At 38.2% G+C, this 18,898-nt stretch overlaps 2 protein-coding genes across 3 annotated transcripts; both read left to right on the forward strand.

Annotated features, from left to right (window-relative positions):
• Nucleotides 1-97: 97 nt before the first annotated feature.
• setd7 (SET domain containing 7, histone lysine methyltransferase) lies at nucleotides 98-12,749 on the forward strand. Of its 2 annotated transcripts, XM_052149825.1 has the most exons (8): nucleotides 98-246; nucleotides 4,744-4,873; nucleotides 5,309-5,510; nucleotides 5,659-5,848; nucleotides 10,424-10,505; nucleotides 10,695-10,812; nucleotides 10,895-11,052; nucleotides 11,139-12,749. In XM_052149825.1, the coding sequence occupies exons 1-8, from the start codon at nucleotides 207-209 to the stop codon at nucleotides 11,338-11,340; spliced, it is 1,122 nt and encodes a 373-aa protein (XP_052005785.1). In that variant the 5' UTR covers nucleotides 98-206; the 3' UTR covers nucleotides 11,341-12,749. The 2 variants fall into 2 exon arrangements, 1 of the variants encoding a protein (XP_052005785.1); XR_007972575.1 differs by lacking the exon at nucleotides 11,139-12,749 and having other exon boundaries at nucleotides 10,424-10,530; nucleotides 10,895-11,036.
• Nucleotides 12,750-12,944: 195 nt separating this feature from the next.
• Nucleotides 12,945-18,128, forward strand: zgc:113425 (uncharacterized protein LOC541425 homolog). Its single transcript, XM_052149826.1, has 7 exons — nucleotides 12,945-13,083; nucleotides 13,409-13,586; nucleotides 13,963-14,022; nucleotides 16,965-17,096; nucleotides 17,223-17,369; nucleotides 17,594-17,654; nucleotides 17,804-18,128. Exons 1-7 carry the CDS (start codon nucleotides 12,968-12,970, stop codon nucleotides 17,908-17,910), a joined length of 801 nt encoding a protein of 266 aa, XP_052005786.1. The 5' UTR covers nucleotides 12,945-12,967; the 3' UTR covers nucleotides 17,911-18,128.
• The last annotated feature ends 770 nt before the right edge of the window (nucleotides 18,129-18,898 follow it).

The raw sequence follows: 18,898 nt of genomic DNA on the forward strand, positions 1-18,898 counted from the left end.
CTCAACTGCCCAATCGCAGACCGCTTGTTGGCGGCTCTTAGTAGCCAATCCGAATGAAGGAGGCGGGACCTGCCAGAATGCGGGCGTAACTGATGATGTCAGACACTGTGCGCCGGGGATTGTCCGTTCAGCGCTCCTTAAAAGCTTCTGCACCAGGCATATAGAAACAGAATATCCCTCTAATAAACGACAAAGGAAACGAAAACATGGATAGCGATGACGATAACATAGAAGAAGTGGTGGAAGGTACGACAAGCGTATTCACAAACGAGACGGTGTGCGTAAGTTTGTTTTTATTTGTTGTCTTCACCCGTCCGGGATTTCGCTGCTGTCAGGCTGAACTTTTATGCAATCTCATGCCGCCGAGGATTACCGACAGCTTTCCTCTGTACACATGCTGTCAATGACAACAGAGGCCCGTAAGCTTTGGACTTCTTTAATCCTCCAGATGAGTGTTATTATGGCTTTAGAGGTAGTTTGTTAAATCTCCCTCCTCGAGCTGAATTCTCAAGGGCTGAACGACTGCCATATTTTTACATGCTCCAACACGAAAAATATATAAAGTCGTTAAAAAAGGAGCCAGTTAGTCTGATCGCTTATCTTTTGTATATAGGATAGGATTAAAACAATAATTAGTTGGTGTTGTTGCCACTTGGTAGTTAAGGATCTGCTGCTGGATGTCAAGAACTAACTAAAGTTTTTCTTAACTTATAGGGATAGTTCACCCAAAAATGAAAATTCTCTCATCGTTTATTCACCCTCATGGCCAGAACTTTGAAGCTCTAAAAAGCACATAAAGGGAGTATAAACGTAATCCATTAGACTCCAGTGGTTTAATCAGTCTTTTGAGAGAATTTTCAATTTTGGGTGAGCTGTCCCTTTAAGGTTTCTTGCAACTGGGATGTTGACACTGTAGTTGCAATTAAGTATAAAAACACTCATCCCCTGGTTGCTCCAATGGTTGTAAGCGTAGGGCAGAGCTGCACGATAAATCGTTAAAAAATTGCGATCTCGATTCAGACACTCATGCAATCTCATTTCTAAATGGCAACGAATCTGCAATGTATATTAACGTTCCAGTGGCGTGATTTGTAAGGCGGTCAAAATTAAATAAGAAACTCACTTCAAGACTAATATATATATATATATATATATATATATATATATATATATATATATGTATATATATATATATATATATATATAGCATCTACAAAACACAGCGCTCCTGCACGAGATGCTGAATAAACTAAAATGCAACAGCCAAAGACATTTGTCCAGCACAGTGCTTTACCAACTGCAGTGTGCAGCCAGGATTAGCTAGGAATGTGACAGAATCTCTGCTCAATTAATATTTTAATAGCCAGTGATGCTATAAAAATACCGGATTACCAAGATCTGACAAAATTCTCTTCCTGGTCGCTGTTTGATTACAGCCGGCTGTTCTCTTACGAGTCCATACACTTGACATTGCGTTTATTTACACATATGTGGAGAGCCTTCTTGCACAACCTAGTTGAAACCTCTCTACAATAATACCAGTATTCTAATATTGGCTATGGTGTTTGAGCCCAGCTTGTTTAGGAGCGAAACTGTCCTCTATAAAAACAGTTGCACAAACACCATTTCCTCAGAATTTTTTCCTTCAAGACAGTGATCTTCTCTTGTCAAGAAGCCCTCTACCTTCGCTTGATATACACGAGTCAGCGGGTGGAATCTTTGCTAGAAGACTTTCCGCTCCCCTGCAGTGCTCTGGCAAACATCACAGCGCCTCGCCGATTGACTCTTCACCGGTGAGCGGGACACCGCATCATTCAAATCTTTAGTACCCTCGTTTTATTGTACAGATCGGGGATAGCGGTGTTGGTGAAGTACTTGCGCCCCGGCAGCTTGTACTCTTTGTCAAAGGTTGGAAGTAGATCTCTAAAACTCAACTGTGTGATAGGAGACCATCTCCTTTGCGATATATTTGGAGACAGCTGCTGTGCACTGGGCCCACATTTCACGGTTTCATTTGCAGCATCAGCATGGTGGTGGGCATGCAAATGTATATATAGGGTTGAGACTCCTTCACCGGCACAACTCTCGTGCAAAGTTTGCAAATTGCCTGTGTGATATCCACGGGCTCGCCTTTTGCGTCTGGTTTAAAACCGAAATATTGCCAAATAGGTGACAGGACATTTTCTTTATCTTTGTTTGCAAAATGATGGACAACGATAAATGAGCAAATAAGTAAATTATTGCCCCCCCGCGCGCGATAATATCATGTATTGGCGGTCTCACAGGCTGACGATAGGACGATCTGACAATGAAGAAGATCGCACAACACTACATCCCGCCATCAGATCCGCATGAGAGCTGCGTTAACTGTCTGTGTGGCACACACCTTGCGAGCCCCTCAATCTCTCCGAAGCACATGTTTTCCGATACGCTATGTTCGAGACGAGCTCCGACTTTCTGAAAGAGAGGGTGGCCTCGTCTCTTTCAGCAGTTCCGATGCTGTGGATAATAATGACAATGAATGAAGTCATTATGTCTCTCACTGCATTAGGCGATTGGTCAGTGGATGATGCTGCCGCCCCTCCCCCCAGCAAGGGAGAGGAATGTGCACGTGCCACTGACAGGGAGATGCTCTGCCTACTTACAAGGGCAGTCAAAGAGCTTAACTTTGTATGATCTCCTCCAGAGGAACCTGAACAGTCTCGCCTATGAATGGTTCCTGCAGTCCGGACACCATCAAATGGCAGCTTCCCGCAAATCTGCCCCTTTTTCTTATGTCCTGGTGTGTGCCCTACTCAGCACGCTCGTGCAGTGAGGCCATCCTCTTTAATGTGGATCACAGGGAAGAAAATGGTTATGCCCAATTACCCCCTGTGGAGGAGGCAGTAGCAGCACACCTCTGCCCAGCGAGTAACAGACCATGGAAATCACGCCCCATACATCCTTCCAAACCATGTTGACAAATGACCACACTGGCTGGAAAAGATTATTCCGCAGCAGGACAAGCTGGATCAGTACTCCACGCAATGGTGGTGCTCCAGGTTTTTCAAGCCAAGCTCCTCAGGCAAATGGACGATCACGGCTTTGATCCAGAGACATCCAAAGAGCTCTGACAGACTTAGCGCTGTTTACTGTGAAAGTCACTGCGCAGGTCATCAGCAAGTCCATGGGCATCCTGGCAGGTCTAGATCGACATATATGGCTGACCCTCACAGAAATGAGTGAAAAGGAAAAATCCACTCTGTTGGATGCTCCAGTGTCTCCAGCTGGCCTCTTTAGTGGCTCTGTGAATAAAGTTGCTGAGTGTTAAAAAAGCGCTCTTGATGGGCACAACCCTTTGAAGCTGAAAGCAGAGCCCATGGTTCCTTCCGGGTCTGCTCCAAAGAATGCTCGGTTGGAGACAAAAAAACACTGTTCCCACTACTGTTTTCCTTCAAATATTGTTGTTCACAATATTATTCAAAATGTTGTTTCTGTGTCTTGCACTCAAATAAATGCAATAAAAAAATGCAATAAGTGCAAAAAAGAATACAGCATTCATTGCAAATGCACGAGATGCTCACACATTCTCAATAAAGAGCCCTTTTTCCTCTTCAAAGCACACACATTATGCACAACTGTTTCTTTATCGTGATTGCCGCATTATATCGTTAGGTTAATAAATTACCCTCTGTTTCGTTACGCGGACTAATGGGTATTTCAAAATGGGTGCAAAAATCGATTGAACATGGTTATACGATCCAATTTGCAGGCCATTTCAATGGCGTTGTGTCTTCAACGGTTTCACCCAAAGACGCGCCAGTGTTACGAGCCAAAATACACAATCTCATCAAGAAAAACATGATAGAGATTGTGCCAAATTGTCTATCACAAAAAGGGGTTTGCAGCATTTATTTTCTTGTTCCAAAGAAAGATGGCGGACCAGCTGATCCTGGATCTGAGACATTTAAGTTGTGCACTCACAAAGCACCCATTCAAAATTATTACTTCAGAAATGGATCTTATCACATGTACTTCCACACGATTGGTTTACATCAATAGATCTGAAGGATGTGTAATTTTATATCCAAAATTGTACGACATCACAGGATGTTTTTGAGATTCGCATTCGAGGGAACAGCATATCAATTCACAGTCCTTCCCTTCGGACTGTATCTGTCTCCTCGCACATTCACAAAGTGCATCAATGCGGTTCTCGCCCCTCTGAAACTGAGTGGCATGCGAATCTTGAAATACCTCGACGATTGGCCGTTACTGGCACAATCAGAGGCTCTGAGATAATCACAAGGTGCTGTTTGGATTATAATGTATCCATTTCCCCCTCTTGTGGACTTTGGACATTTTACATTTATATATTTGATTTACAACTTTATTGCATTTTTACATAGATTGAGGCAGATAACATTTTGTCACAATCTCTAGTAAATTACATGTTACTTTGTTTAGTACCCTTATGTCCAGGTTTTGCAAATCACTGAAATAAAATCTTTATTCTAAGCAAAATAAATCTTGATTCTCAATTTATAAGATTAAATGTTCTGGCTAAAAGTGTGATCAATGTGATCATGTCTCTACTCCTGACCTAATTGTTAACCAGGCCTTTTAAAGTTAATATGTTATTCTAGGGTATTGATTACATTACTGTTTAATTTTAGCGCAAGAGATGACAAATGAGGTCTGAATATCTATTGCATTTAATCTATCATTTTTCTTTGCCCTGATTATGATGTTCTTATGCTTTAGGGCCTTTGGATGAAGATGAGCAGCCTCATGGTTTCTGTACTGTAACATATTCCTCCAGTGACAGATTTGAGGGACTCTTTGTTCATGGGGAGAAGAATGGAAAAGGAAAATTTTTCTTTTTCGATGGGAGGTATGTATGAAATTTGGCATCGACACCATTATTGAGTCTGTTCTTGATTTCCATCTTGTGATTTCATAATGATTTCTTAGTCAATGTTGAACAGACTCCCAGATATTATTATAATAGTTCAAAATCATATTACTGTGAGTCAAATTTCAAATGCATCACAAGCAGTCTTGGATTGAATTAACTTTATTAATTTCCTTTTTACCTTCCTATCTCTGGTTCTATTGTGCCCACACTCAAAATCCACCTTTGCTATCCAATTTTATTTTTCTACCCATTTGTACTACAAAAGTGTATACTGATCATCCAAGAGTCCATGACACAGAATCTGGCTTGAAGTTTTGCTTGCTTCCAGGATGATCTATATGAGCTGGTGTTACTGCGCAGATAAATGTAATTATAATTTACCCACATATCATCTGTTGTTCGTCTCTGTAGTACGTTGGAGGGTTTCTATGTGGACGATGCTTTACAAGGTAAGGGCATTTACACATACGAGGATGGAGGAGCACTACATGGGATGTACGTAGACGGCGAGCTCAATGGACCAGCTCAAGAATTCGATTCTGACCGTCACCTGGTCTTCAGGGGCCAGTACAAGGACAACATTCGCTGTGGCATGTGCTGGGTCTACTACACGGTGTGTTTTGCACATGGTCAAAGAAATATATAATTCTACTGACAAATAGTTTTTACAAACAAGTTTCAGTGTAATGTGTGTGAATGCCTGACATTGGTTCCAGGTTTATGTGTGTATAATGCTTTTTTTTTTTCAATGTTATATGAAGGATGGTGGCTGTGTGGTGGGGGAAGTGAATGAAGATGGAGAGATGACAGGAAAGGCGGTGGCCTATGTTTACCCTGATGGTTCCACGTCTTTATATGGCACATTTGTAGACGGAGAACTTATTGAGGGTCGACTTGCTACTCTTACCACTCAAATGAACAGCAGACCACACTTCAGTGTTGATCCAGACAGTTAGTTTATACTCTTTTTATTCTCTCATATTTCTTATCTGGAATACTCAATATTGCTACTTTAAAGGAATATTCCGGGTTCAGTACAAGTTAAGCTCAATCAACAGCATTTGTGGTGTAATGTTGATTACCACAAAAAAAATATTTTGACTTGTCCCTCTTTTTCTTTGGTAAAACAAATATCAAGGTTACAGTGAGGTACTTACAATTGAAGTGAATGGGGCCAAATTTTATAGGGTAAAGGCAGAACTGTGAAGCTTGTTTTATAAATGCACTTATGTATTTGAGCAGTGAAGTTGTTTAAATCATCGCTTTAAATCATTATGGTTGTGTTAGGGTTTACACCATTACGCTGTCATGGCAACGAAGTTGTAAAATTGGCTTTAGCTTTTCAAACAAAAGTGTATTAAGCTTAATACTTAATACATTAATGTATTAATGTTAACATGCATTGTTTATGTTAATTTTTGTGGTAATAAATATTATGCCACAAATGCTGTTGATTGAGCTTAACTTGTATTGAACCTTTAAACATACAAAACTCTTTGTACCACTTTTTTGTTTTTGTTTTATTATTGAAAATACATGCCAGACTCTCATATTTTATTGCAATTTAAATGGCTTATTAAGGAATAATTCACCCGTTATTTAATGACCCATTTCACTCCAAACCACTATGAATGGGGGTTCCTCCTTGGAACACAAAAGGAATTTCAGATGAGCTGCATTTCGATACAACTATTTTTGTGCATGGCCATTTGTAAAGCGTGAAGGCAATGCGCTCGTTGGATGGTATAGGTGTGCGAGAGCTTGATGTGACTGGCTCAATGAAAGTCCCGACTATGGCACACAATTCTTCAAACGAAGCCCTGGTTAGTAAAAAGTGCTTCACTCACAGATCGTTGTTAAAGTGGGTCCTTGCTGTCCACCATTTACATTTCCAAAGAAAACAAAAATACTTTTTACTAGTAGTTGTTAGTTTAAGCCATTAGTCGACTAGTCGCACGTTTATTATATTAATTTAATTACTTAAATATATATTTTTGGGGGGCATCAGAAAATGGTTTGAGTTCCAGGAATGAGAAAGCTAACACTGTTCTACATTACAGAGAAATAATGAGCCTTTAAAATATACATTTTACAAGCGCACGCATGAAGTGAGCCGCAGTGACACCGGCAAAAGCAGTAATGTCTCTGAATGTGTTGGAAAAACCAGCAAGGAGACTGTCTGAACATTTTGTTATTTTATAGAGAGAAATGCACTTTAGGGTTGTGCTGATAGACGATGATCTCTGGGATCGACGATGGTCAGAGTGATAGCCAATAGCTGATGCTTTTGACCATGTCAAGACAATATTCGGTTGGTTTTCCCATGTATTAGACTATTATTATTATCAAATTAATATTACAATAATTTGCCCGTAGACACACAGACACGTGCTTATACTCACTTTATTATGTTATTAAGAACAGATGACAGAAAAGCATCTATGCGCATATGTTTATACGGAGGCGTGCTGTCTCGTGGAAAATGCATGTAAAAGGTTCTCACTCTTTCTTTGTTTCTGTCTTCTGTAGTTTTTTGTTGCAAGAACAGGATCATCTATGACAATGCTGTAAATGACCTCAGACATCTCAGCTCAGGAGGTGCTTTGAGTTCAGTTCGCTTTATTTCCACAGAGCAGTTAATTGTGATTAAAACATAAAATAATACAAAATATATAAAATAATACAAAAACGCGTTCACCTCGAACCATGAATTATATTTCATTGATTATTATCATTATAATTATTATTTTTACATTTATAATTGTTTTTATGTCTTCATTGTGTAAGTAATTTTCCACCTGCATGTTTAGACAGATACTTGCCTGACGGTAAATGGAAAAGTGTTTATATATATATATATAGATTTGTGTTTTTAATCACTTCATTATTTTAATAGCATAGAGTGCAATTTGAATTTAGAAATGTATTTGATTTAAGTATACACACACACACACATACAGTATAATATATATATATATTGTGTAGGAGGGAACAAAATGAATTTTTTCACACACATTTCCCAGACAACGAAATACCCAGCCAGTAGAGAATGCACAGATGAACTCAGTTCTTTGCCAGAGAGATGTTGACAACTGTTCAACACACATTTTAATTGCTCTTAAGTTTCGTTAGAAGTTTTGTTAAAATAATCTTAAAGTTTTAAATCAGGGTGTCTTGCTTTATTGTGTAGGCTTAGCCCTAACCCTGGTTAACGAAAATTACCCTATAGTACCACCTAGCGTCCATCCAGCGGTAATACCGGTGTTCATCAGTTTACTGTGGAGGTTTTGTTTTTTGTTTTCAAAACTTGGTCGACCAAGACTCTTCTCATTGGCTAACCTTTGGTTGACTATCAGGGGGCAGCCCTACATTTTACTCAATACAATTTTATTTAAACTTGAAAAGTACACACTACATTTTTGCAGATCATTTTCATTCATCTTACTTGACTGAAGCCGCTTTTTCACTGCATCTGACAAAAGACAGATGTCAGACCAGAGGTCAGTCATTTAAAATTGGAGTGCCGTGACGGCTGTGTGGAGTTCCGACCATCTGCTTATACGTTGAAATATTTGTGTAACAAGACCGTATGTGACCGCCAGACTGAATGTGATGTATTCATTCAAAACTATGAGCACAAAGTGAAAAACGCTGATAGTTTTTGTCCTAAACTTTATTCTAAATGCCTCCTACTTCTCCACATTGGACATTTATGAAGTCAAAAATTATCATTTACGTTGCAAATATATCTATAAGAACAAAAGGCGTTTGTAATTAAATGTGTACATGATTTTTTTTTTTATCTTCTCTATTTCTCGGTCGGCTGGGTGCTCTGACATCACAATTCGTGAGTGCCTTCTCCAATGCAACGAACATTGAGTGACTGGCAACGTTTTAGCAAAATAAAATTATGTGGTTCATTACAGGTCTCTAGGCTCTATTCCGAGTGAAATGTCCACTGTGTGGCGCTAAACGCGAGTGAAATGTTCTCCCGAACAGATGAGGGTTTTTAAGGTTAATGTTCTATCCAGATTTAAATCAACAAAACTGACCTCCCCTACCTTAAACCTAAATCTAACCGATAGTGTCAGAAAAAGCAAATGTGAGATCAAAACTCTATCAAGCTTGTAAATGTAGTCAGTTATGTAATGCAAACATTAAAATAAGTCATGTGCTATAGTAAAAGTGTTTATATGTCATAAGATAGCATTGCGTGAGGAGTAGAGTGAAAAGTAAGTGTTTATAAACTGATAATCTGCCGATGTACTCCTGATTTGAGAGAAAGGGGATAAAAGTCGTTGTTTTAGTGCCTCTAGTGTTCATTCCACCAGGACATTGTCATGTTATGTACAACCGGACACATAAAAATAATTTAGCAAACATGCAGTTTTTGTAACATGAGTCTTTGACCAGGTTGTGAATGCCACTAGGGGAGAAATATGACAGTTTTCAGAGACAGTAAATAGGTGACATAACAAACCAATCGAATTTAACAACATCCTCTCTCACAATCTCCTCGCTTGATTTCAAAAGTAACTTTCTTTAATCCTTAAGTACAATTGAATATGAATACTTTTTTTACTTTCACTCAAGTATGTTTTTGGCTAGATACTTGGTCTTTTAATTGAGTAAAATTTTCACTCAGTATCCGTACTTTCAATTAAGTATAATTTCTTTTGACTTTTTACACCCCTGGGTATATGGAGGCTTTTGGCTAATGGGAATATGCCATTTGAGCCCTCGTTATGTGAGCTATTGCACTTATTCTTCAATGTCTCCTGGTAGCATTTAAAAACATAATGTACAATTGCTTTATTACAGCAAATGCAACTCTAACCTAAGCAAAGTGGTCGTTCAGCTGCTCCATGACAAAAGGCGGTCTCCCACAAGATAATGTGCATTTTAAGTTCATTGAAACGTGCTATGTTTCGCATTTTCTTTAGTCAAATTTTCAGAAATGTGCTCTGAAGTATGATAAACATTTTAATGGAAACCTGGCTAGTGTTTATTTACCATGAAATGCAGTGACTGCTGTTAAAGCACAGTAAAAGTAATTGTTACTCATGCACTTTTTCAAGGGTCCTGAAGATATACGATCACTTGGTGTGTTTATAAATTATTTAATTTGATTTAAGAGTGAATAATGTTTTTTCTTCATCAAACAAAGCAACCATATGGCTGCAGAAGGCTTGGAAAAGAGTGCATGAGTCAATATCGATAGATTTACTGTGGTTTTATTGGTGTCTTTTCTCAAGTTTGACTGACCAAAGTCACTATTCGGTTACATTTTATGGCAAATAAACCCTGAAATTTATGAAAATCACCTTTAGTGTTCCACAGAAGAAAAGTCATACAGGTTGGGAGTGAAATAAGGGTGAGTAAATAATGACAGAATTTGTATTTCTAGAAAAAGATGAATAGGGTTTAATATGGTATGAGGTTAATGGTAATCGGATTGAAAAGACCAACTTACTCTTATTGCAAAATTACTGTAGTTTAGGATAATATATATATATTTTTTTTTAGGTCCTGTTTACAGATATGATAAATCCACTTCTTCCTGCATTGCTGGAAATAAACTGTTGCCAGACCCCTATGAGAGCCAATGGTTGGTGCAAGCTGTGATCAACCATGTAAACCTCAATCTATCAAATATAGTTTAAAAACAAAACATGAACACTTTTGCTTCTTTTCCAAATAGACTGTTTATACACTTGTTTCTCTGGTTGATCTGTCCTCGTACAGCATTTCTTGTGTATATAGCAGATATGTGATTTGCTTTTGGTTTCTCTAACAGTGTTTATGTGGGACAGTCACTTATCTCTGGAGCTGGGGAAGGGCTATTTGCAAAAATTGAAGCTAAGGCTGACACAGTGATGGCTTTTTATAATGGAGTCCGCATCACACATTCAGAGGTGTCTGTTTGTCTGTTTACATTTTATGTTGTAATTCAAGTGTTAGAATTGTTGTTGTTCTTATTAATGTTTCAATTGACAGGTTGACAGTCGTGATTGGTCCATGAATGGAAACACCATTTCATTGGATGAGGACACAGTGATTGATGTTCCAGAACCATTCAATCTGATGGAGAATTATTGTGCATCTCTAGGTCACAAGGCCAATCACTCCTTCACCCCCAACTGCAAATATGGCCCGTGAGTTTGAACACATTCAATAAATACACCGATATACTTCTTTTGTTTCTTACATTAGTTAGAGTAGTAGTTTGATTTTTGCCCAGGTTCGTCCACCCTCGTTTTGGGAAGATAAAATGCATCCAAACAATCCGTGCAGTACAGAAGGATGAGGAACTTACTGTTGCTTACGGTTATGACCATGAGCCATCAGGGAAGTCTGGTCCAGAGGCACCGGAATGGTACATGAAGGAACTGCTGGAGTTTCAGCAGAGTGAATCGGGAAAAGGGGCTGAGGAGGCCTGCTGAAACCCCTCTCACCTCTGTCACCACTCCTCAAAAATCATTATCTACCTTCTACCCGAATAACCACCAGAAAATCTAACCGTGTCCTCTGACTATCTTGCAGTGTGCTAACACTAACAAATAATAATTTTGTTTACTATTCTGTTACCGTTTCTTCTCTCAATATCCTCATTTGTTTACAAGGACTATAACTGTGAAATTTTTGCTCAAATCACTGAGCTAGCTGCAAAATTCTATGGTTCTATAGTGTGGAAGATCTAGTATGTGTCTGTTGGTTGTACTTCAGAATACAGAGATCGGAACAAGGGCAAGTGATTTATAAGAATTTGGCTGAAATCCAGGCAGCTAAATTATTGTTACTATTTCTTGAGGTATTCAATGTCTTTAACACAACTATGCAGTATTAAACCAGTATTTTGTCTTTTGATGATGTGTTCCCCTAAATAGTTTTACATGTTACATGGTTGGTAACACCAGCAGTTATTTACAAATCAGTTGTGTCTCTTGTGGCATATATGGATAGAATCTACAGTTAAAGGGGTAGTTCACCCAAAAATTTAAATTCCCTCATGCCATCATCGTGTATGACATTCATTCTTCTGATGAACACAAACAAAGACAAAAGAAGAATATTTTTCTGCTCTGATGGTCCATTCAATGCAAGTGCATCTTTGCAGCTCAAAAGAGCAGATCAAGACAGTTTTAATGTAATCCATGTGACTCCAGTGATTTAATCCATGTCTTCTGATTATATGATAGGTGTGGGTGAGAAACAGATACATTTCCCTCCATCCCAATAGGTGGCGATATGGACGAATAATGCAAAGCAAAAAAAAAAAAAGAATGTTAAAATGGATGTTTATAGTAAAAAAGGACTTAAAAATTGCTTATTCTCACCCACACTTATATTGCTTCTGAAGATATGGATTTAACCACTGGGGTCTTATGTATTACTTTTATGTGGCCTTTGTGTGCTTTTTGAAGCTTCAAAGTTTTGGCTACCATTTACTTGCATTGTATGGACCTACAGAGCTGAAATATTCTTCTAAAAATCTTCATTTGTGTTCAGCAGATGAAAGAAAGTCATACACATTGGATATGGTATGAGAGTGAGTAATTGATGAGAGAAATGTCATTTTTGGATGAAATATTCCTTTAACTTAAAAGGATCTAGTGGTCTTGAAGTACAGTATTATATAGGGGAAACATTTTTGTGTTTGTTTTTCCACACTGAGAATGAAATGAAAAAAATTAATTGCCAAAAGAAGTGTTTACACAAGATGAATTTGTTGGGGAAAGATTGAGGATGTAGGTGAGAGTAAGGTTCAAAGGGTTAAGGGAAATATTGATATGGAACTGAACTTCAGCCTTTGATATGCAGTAGCTATCTGCAAAGATTTATCAATAAAAAAATCTCCCATAAGTATCAGTTCTTTTGACTCATTTATTCAATGTTTTTCTCAGCTACTTTATCACGAGCCAATTTATAATACATACTTTTAACTGGTTATGACCGGTATTTTTCTTCTTTGAGATGGGCAAGTAGAGTACGTCGTATAGATTCAAGGCACATTTCGGTAAATAGGCCAACACTGGTTGTAAATGTCCATGCAGTGGGGGCGTGGTTATTATGCTGCACCTGCACGCGAGGCAGGTAAATGTGCGACTCGCGCTGGACTTCACCGCTTCTCGCGCTCTCAGACAAAGCGGTCCGGAAGTGATCAAAGGAGAAAAACAAAAGCGCAGGTAAATGGGACACTAATTTATAAAACGTATACATCATTTAAACTGTAGGCCTACCATTATAAAAATTGTGTACGTTCGTAAACAATAGCTTTTAGAAACATTATATCCAGTTGAGTGGGTTTGTAGTTTCATTATCAGAACAGAAACGTGGATATGGTTCATACGGTTTAAACTTTAAAGTCATTCTGCGTTTAATAAAGTATCTGCTCAACTACATTCAATCAGGAGAACAGAGAAGATTGATTAAAAAAATAATGTTTTCGGAGTTTGCTTTGGAAGTTGCCGAAATAAATTGAGAAAAATGATAACTATTATTTCCTTCCAGTCGGAGGCCTGTGATGGACCGTTACCGGTATTTTATCTTCAATCAGAAGAGTGTGGTGGTCTTGGGAATCCTTCAGGTGGCGTGTGCTGGACTCTGTGTAGTTTGCGGATTTATGGATGCAGTCTTCCGCAAGAGTACTACTCTGAGTGAAACCAGAGCTCCACTTTGGGCTGGACTGGTGAGCAACCCTAAAACTTACCATTTATTCACTTCTTTCCACTCTGAGACAGGGAAATATCACGGAATTTCAGGCCTGGAATACTCATGGAAATGAATAAAATGTAGTTAATAATTATTTTATTTTTTTAATAGCGAAATTTCAAATATAACATATTTTATTGGCTAGAAATATATCTGTGTAGGTGCATTCACTCTAAAACGATTTTCGAACATCCTTATCCAGTAATCGCAAATTACATGAGAAAAATTATGGAAATTAATTGGTCAAATTTTGTGGGAACCCTGCTTGGAGATCATAGGCTGTGAGATTGTGTAATGCTCGTTTCACTTTCCTATCTCTCTCTCTCTTTTGTGTTCTCTTTTTTTTTTCTTAGATTATGGCTGCCCCTGGAGTGCTTGCCCTCTTTGCATCACAGAAGAAAAATCCTGTTTTGGTAATTAAAGGAATATTCCCAGTTCAATACGTCAATAAAGTTAAGCTCAGTCAACAGCATTTGTTGCATAATGATGATGACCACAAAAAGTAATTTTGACTCATCCCTCCTTACCTTTATAAAAAAGTAAAAATCGAGGTTGCAGTGATTCACTTACAATAGAAGTGAATGTGGACATTTTTTGGAGGGTTTGAAAGGTAGAAATGTGAAGCATATAATTTTATAAAAGCACTTACATTAATTCTTATGTTAGAAATTGTGTAATTTTTGAGCTGTGAAGTTGCTTAAACTGTTTTTAGGGTTTAATGATGTTACGTCATCATGCCAAGAAGTTTTAAAATTGTCTATAACTTTACACAGAAAAGTTTAAGCGATTTTATCACACTAAAATCATGTTAACACACATTGTTTGTCTTGTGGCTATATTTTTGAAATGGCAAGGATTTTAACATTCACAGATTGGCCACATTCATTTCCATTGTAAGTGCCTTACTGGAACCCAGATTTTTGCTTCTTTTTTTTTTTAAGGAAAAGTAGAAACAATCAAAGTACCTTTTTGTGGTTATAAACATTATGACACAAATACTGTCGATTGAGCTTATCTCGTCTTTAACTCTTATTCCTTTTTAAAGCTGAAGTGTGTCATTTCTGTGCCACTAGCACCACCAAACAGAAATGCAAAAATAAACATGGTTTTTAAACTGGTTTTCCGAACACTTAATTATCATTGATCAAACAAACAGATAGTCCCACACCAAACAAAAACAAGTGGTCAAGCTAATGTTGCTGTGTCGGGCAGGACAGGCTACTCAAACCAGAGTAATTTTTATAGTACCAAAGAGACACTATACCTTTCCACCATCAGGCCGAATGGTTCTCATTGCGAAACCGTGCCGATCTGGACAAGTATGCATGTTTTCGATTTCTTTTTCCTCTGTGGTGCTTGAATGTACAGTGCATTCTGAAAGTATTCAGACCCTTAAATTCTTTTTTTTTTTAATTTTGTTATATTGCAGCCTTATGCTAAAATGCTTTAAATTATTATTGTTTTCACATTAGTCTATGCTCCATACCCCATAATGATAAACCAAAAACCTGATTTTTATAATTTTTCAAATTTATTAAAAAGAAAAATGTATTTAGACCCTTTGCCATGACATTTGAAATTTTACTCTGGTGCATCCCATTTCTCTGGATCATCTTGGACATGTTTCTACTCTTAGATTGGAGTCCATCTGTGATAAATTAATTTGATTGGATATGATTTGGAGAGGCACACACCTGCTATATAAGGTCTCACAGCTGAAAATGCATATCAGAGTAAAAACCAAGCAATGAGGTCAAAGGAACTGCTTGCAGTGGCCTCCATAATTCTTAAATGGAAGAAGTTTGGAACAACCAGGACACTTCCTAGAGCTGGCCAGACAGCCAAACTGAGCAATCGGGGGAGAAGGGACCTTCTTACCTTTGTAAGAGAGGTGACCAAGAACTCGATGGTCTGGAGATGGGAGAAACTTGCAGATGGACAACCATCACTGCAACACTCCACTGATCTGGGCTTTATGGCAGAGTGGCCAGATGGAAGCCTCTTCTCTGTGCAAGATACATAAAAAAAGCACCTATAGGAAAACTCCCAGATGGTGAGAAACAAGATTCTCTGGTCTGATGAAATGAAGATTGAAATGTTTGGCCTCAATTCCAAGCATCATGTCTGAAAGAAACCAGGCGCCGCTCATCACCTGTGCTATACCATCCCAACAGTGAAGCATGGTGGTGGGAGCATCATGCTGTGGGGGTGTTTTTCATTGGCAGGGACTGGGGGACTGGTCAGGGTTGAAGGAAAGTTGAATGCAGCAATATACAGAGATATCCTTAATGAAAACCTGGTCTAGAGCGCTCAGGACCTCAGACTGGGCCGAAGGTTCACATTCCAACAGTACAATGACCCTAAGCACACAGCCAAGACAATGCAAGAGTGGCTTAAGGGCAACTCTGTGAATGTCCTTGAGTGGCCCAGCCAAACCGATTTGAACCCAAACAAACATCTCTTGAGAGACCTGAAAATGGCTGTCCACCAAAAGTCCCCATTCAGCCTGACAGAGCTTGAGAGGATCTGCAGAGAAGAATGGCAGAAAATACACAAATCCAGGTGTGCAAAGCTTGTCGCATCGTACCCAAAAAGACTTGAGTCTGTAATTGCTGCCAAAGGTGTTTCAACTAAGTACTGAGTAAAGTCAATGTGATATTTCAGTTTTTTCTTTTTAATAAATTTGCATAGATATCAGAAATCAGTATAAGTTCACAGACTAGCTAAAAAGGAAATTTATTGACAAAATATTATATGAGTATTATATTATGAGTTTTAATGAGCTAGCTAGCATATTCTCCCTCCCTGACAAAAAAGGCTTGTAGAAAAATTTAGTTATTCATCATAAAATCATGAAGATGCACCAAAAAAAAAAAAAAATCTAATTGTATTAACCACAGCAAACATTGCCAACTACCTAGAAAAAAATGAGTTACCTTGTTGTTGGCAAATTGACATTCGTGAGTTGCCACGTACTAAAGCCATTCCACTATTGTGGTTAGCTAACAGTGCCGAGAATGAGTTGTAATCGTGCCGTGCCAAGCCATGCTTAAATGGAAATGCTACTGGAACTGTCCCTCACCGTGCTCTGAACTGTTCGGCCCGTTGGTGGAAAAGAAGCTAATGTTTACGTTTTTGGAAGTCAACCTAGCTGGGAAAGGAGAAAGTATTTAAACGTTTAAAAAGTTACACACTTCATCTTTAATATTTAATATGAATTTGTCAAATCCAATTACTTTTGAATACATATTACTAATTTACAGTGTAACCCTACATCCGACTACGAGCTATTTTATGACTGTTGGTCTTTTTTGACTTGTTGATCATAGTTTTGCTCTCTCGTTAATACTTGTAGGTCAACGTCATGATAGTCTCCTCTGTGATGTCTCTTTTTGCTGTTGTGATTGTGTTCGTATACGCTTGTGTCACTCTCAGTTATGGAGAAGAGGATGATGAGGTTTTCCATGCCCATCCTGTCCCTGAAGTGGTACAATCAATCCACATCATGCTTACTAATGCTTCATGTGCTTTCCAGTGGCAAATTCACAATATTTCAGTCATTTACCTATTTGTTACACCTTCAGTGTGATTAATTGAGTGGTATGCTCTGTAGAGGTTTATCCTTAGCCGGATGGTGAGAGGCGCTAACAGCACTCTTCTGGTGGCCTGCACGGGTTCTCTGCTCTTCTCTTCTCTCATCACATTTGTTGGCTGCCGCAGTCTGCCACTTTGCGGCTGCTATGACTCAGTGAATGGCATGGTGAGTGAAATATGAGACTTTTGTAGCACAAGGCAGTTCATTAGATTAGAATATGGCAGAAAATAACCCTAAAATTGCCTAAAATAACCACCTATAATTTCTTATGAATAGGCTGTACAAGATTGAGATTAATCATTGTGTACAGAATGGTGTGTTAAAGTGAATTGGTTTAGTGTATGGGCCCATTCTAATGCTGATTTGGATTGTATTTGTGTATTTTACAGCAGTTTCTAGTTCCCCAGAATGATCCTATTGCTCCAACTGAACTGATCTGCACTTGGCAAGGTAATAGAGGGATCTTGCTGGAGTGGGTTGGTAAACTGAGATAATGCAATCATATTTCAAAGCGTTTCTGCCATAGAAGCCACTGTGTATGCCATTATGATTTTGTTAGTGAGATTATGTCTGATCATAATTTATTTTGTTTAACGCAGGTGGAGATGAACAAATCTTTAACTCTCCTGTGTCTTTCATGGATCGCTGCCCTGAGCAGGAACAGCAAGACATCTCCACACCTCCACCGTACAGCATATTATCTTAGGAATTGCCTTCTATGGTTTTAATGTGTGTTTGTGGTGGTAAGATGCATCACTGCATGTACTATGCTGTACTTCCTTTTCCCTTCTTTGGAAATATTAATTAATTAGCCCTTAGAAAGTGAAAGGTGGGGAAAATTTGACTTTAAATGTTTCACCTGATATTTTAAGTTATTATCTGTGCCATGTCAATTTTATATGAACGTTTGGTGTGTTTTTTTTATAGGCCTTAACTTTATACTGATTTCACTGTGATTATTTTGTGAGATACATAAAACCTGTATAAAGTTTTCAATAAATAGTTCTGTAAAAAATTTCGTGTAATTTCTGCAGCTCTAGCTTCACCAAACGCAGTTGTAAACAGATTCCAGAAAACTCCCACTGTCTTTCATTGGTTGTAAAAACAGGTTGTCCTGTCCTAAACTCCACCACCATTGGTGGTTGAGCTAGTGTTACTGCATTGGGTTGGATGGGTCACTCAAACAAACAGGATTATTTTAATAGTGCCACAGTGTTAAATTTTTGGGTGAAATCAGCCTACAAATGGCATATTTATAGTTGACTGCATTTTAAGCCAGTATACGAGAAATAACATTTCCATTAGCTTCAAGAATGCTAAGAATCGCCTCTTTATGGATATAAAAGTACTAATGGAAACTCCTGAATGACTGAGATCTGATCGATCAAACCCAGCGATTTCAGTTTTATTATGCACTTCAAAAAACCTAAAATGGTTGTAAATTAACTACTTAAACAACTTTACAGCTCAAATAATGCATAAGTTTGAACAGAAGAATTAATATTAATGCATTTATAAAATTACAAGTTTCACATTTCTACCTTTTGGCCCCATTCTCTTCCATTGTAAGTGCCTCACTGTAACCTTCATTTTTTTTTTTTTAAAGACAAGGAAGGATGAGTCGAAGTTGTATTTTGTGGTAATCAACATTATGCCACAAATGCTGTCCATTAAGTTTAACTTGTTTTGAAACT

This window comes from Xyrauchen texanus, chromosome 19 (assembly GCF_025860055.1).
Source record: "Xyrauchen texanus isolate HMW12.3.18 chromosome 19, RBS_HiC_50CHRs, whole genome shotgun sequence".
In the NCBI taxonomy this organism is placed as follows: Eukaryota; Metazoa; Chordata; class Actinopteri; order Cypriniformes; family Catostomidae; genus Xyrauchen; species Xyrauchen texanus.

Bases quoted from the DNA above. Each gene is read 5' to 3' on its own strand.
- zgc:113425 (XM_052149826.1), top strand. From the start codon at position 12,968: ATGCTGCACCTGCACGCGAGGCAGGTAAATGTGCGACTCGCGCTGGAC. The intron at 13,587-13,962 runs GTGAGCAACCCT...TTTTTTTCTTAG, and splicing joins CTCCACTTTGGGCTGGACTG to ATTATGGCTGCCCCTGGAGT. The intron at 17,655-17,803 runs GTAATAGAGGGA...TGTTTAACGCAG, and splicing joins ACTGATCTGCACTTGGCAAG to GTGGAGATGAACAAATCTTT.
- setd7 (XM_052149825.1), top strand. From the start codon at position 207: ATGGATAGCGATGACGATAACATAGAAGAAGTGGTGGAAG. The intron at 5,511-5,658 runs GTGTGTTTTGCA...TGTTATATGAAG, and splicing joins TGTGCTGGGTCTACTACACG to GATGGTGGCTGTGTGGTGGG. The intron at 11,053-11,138 runs GTGAGTTTGAAC...ATTTTTGCCCAG, and splicing joins CCCAACTGCAAATATGGCCC to GTTCGTCCACCCTCGTTTTG.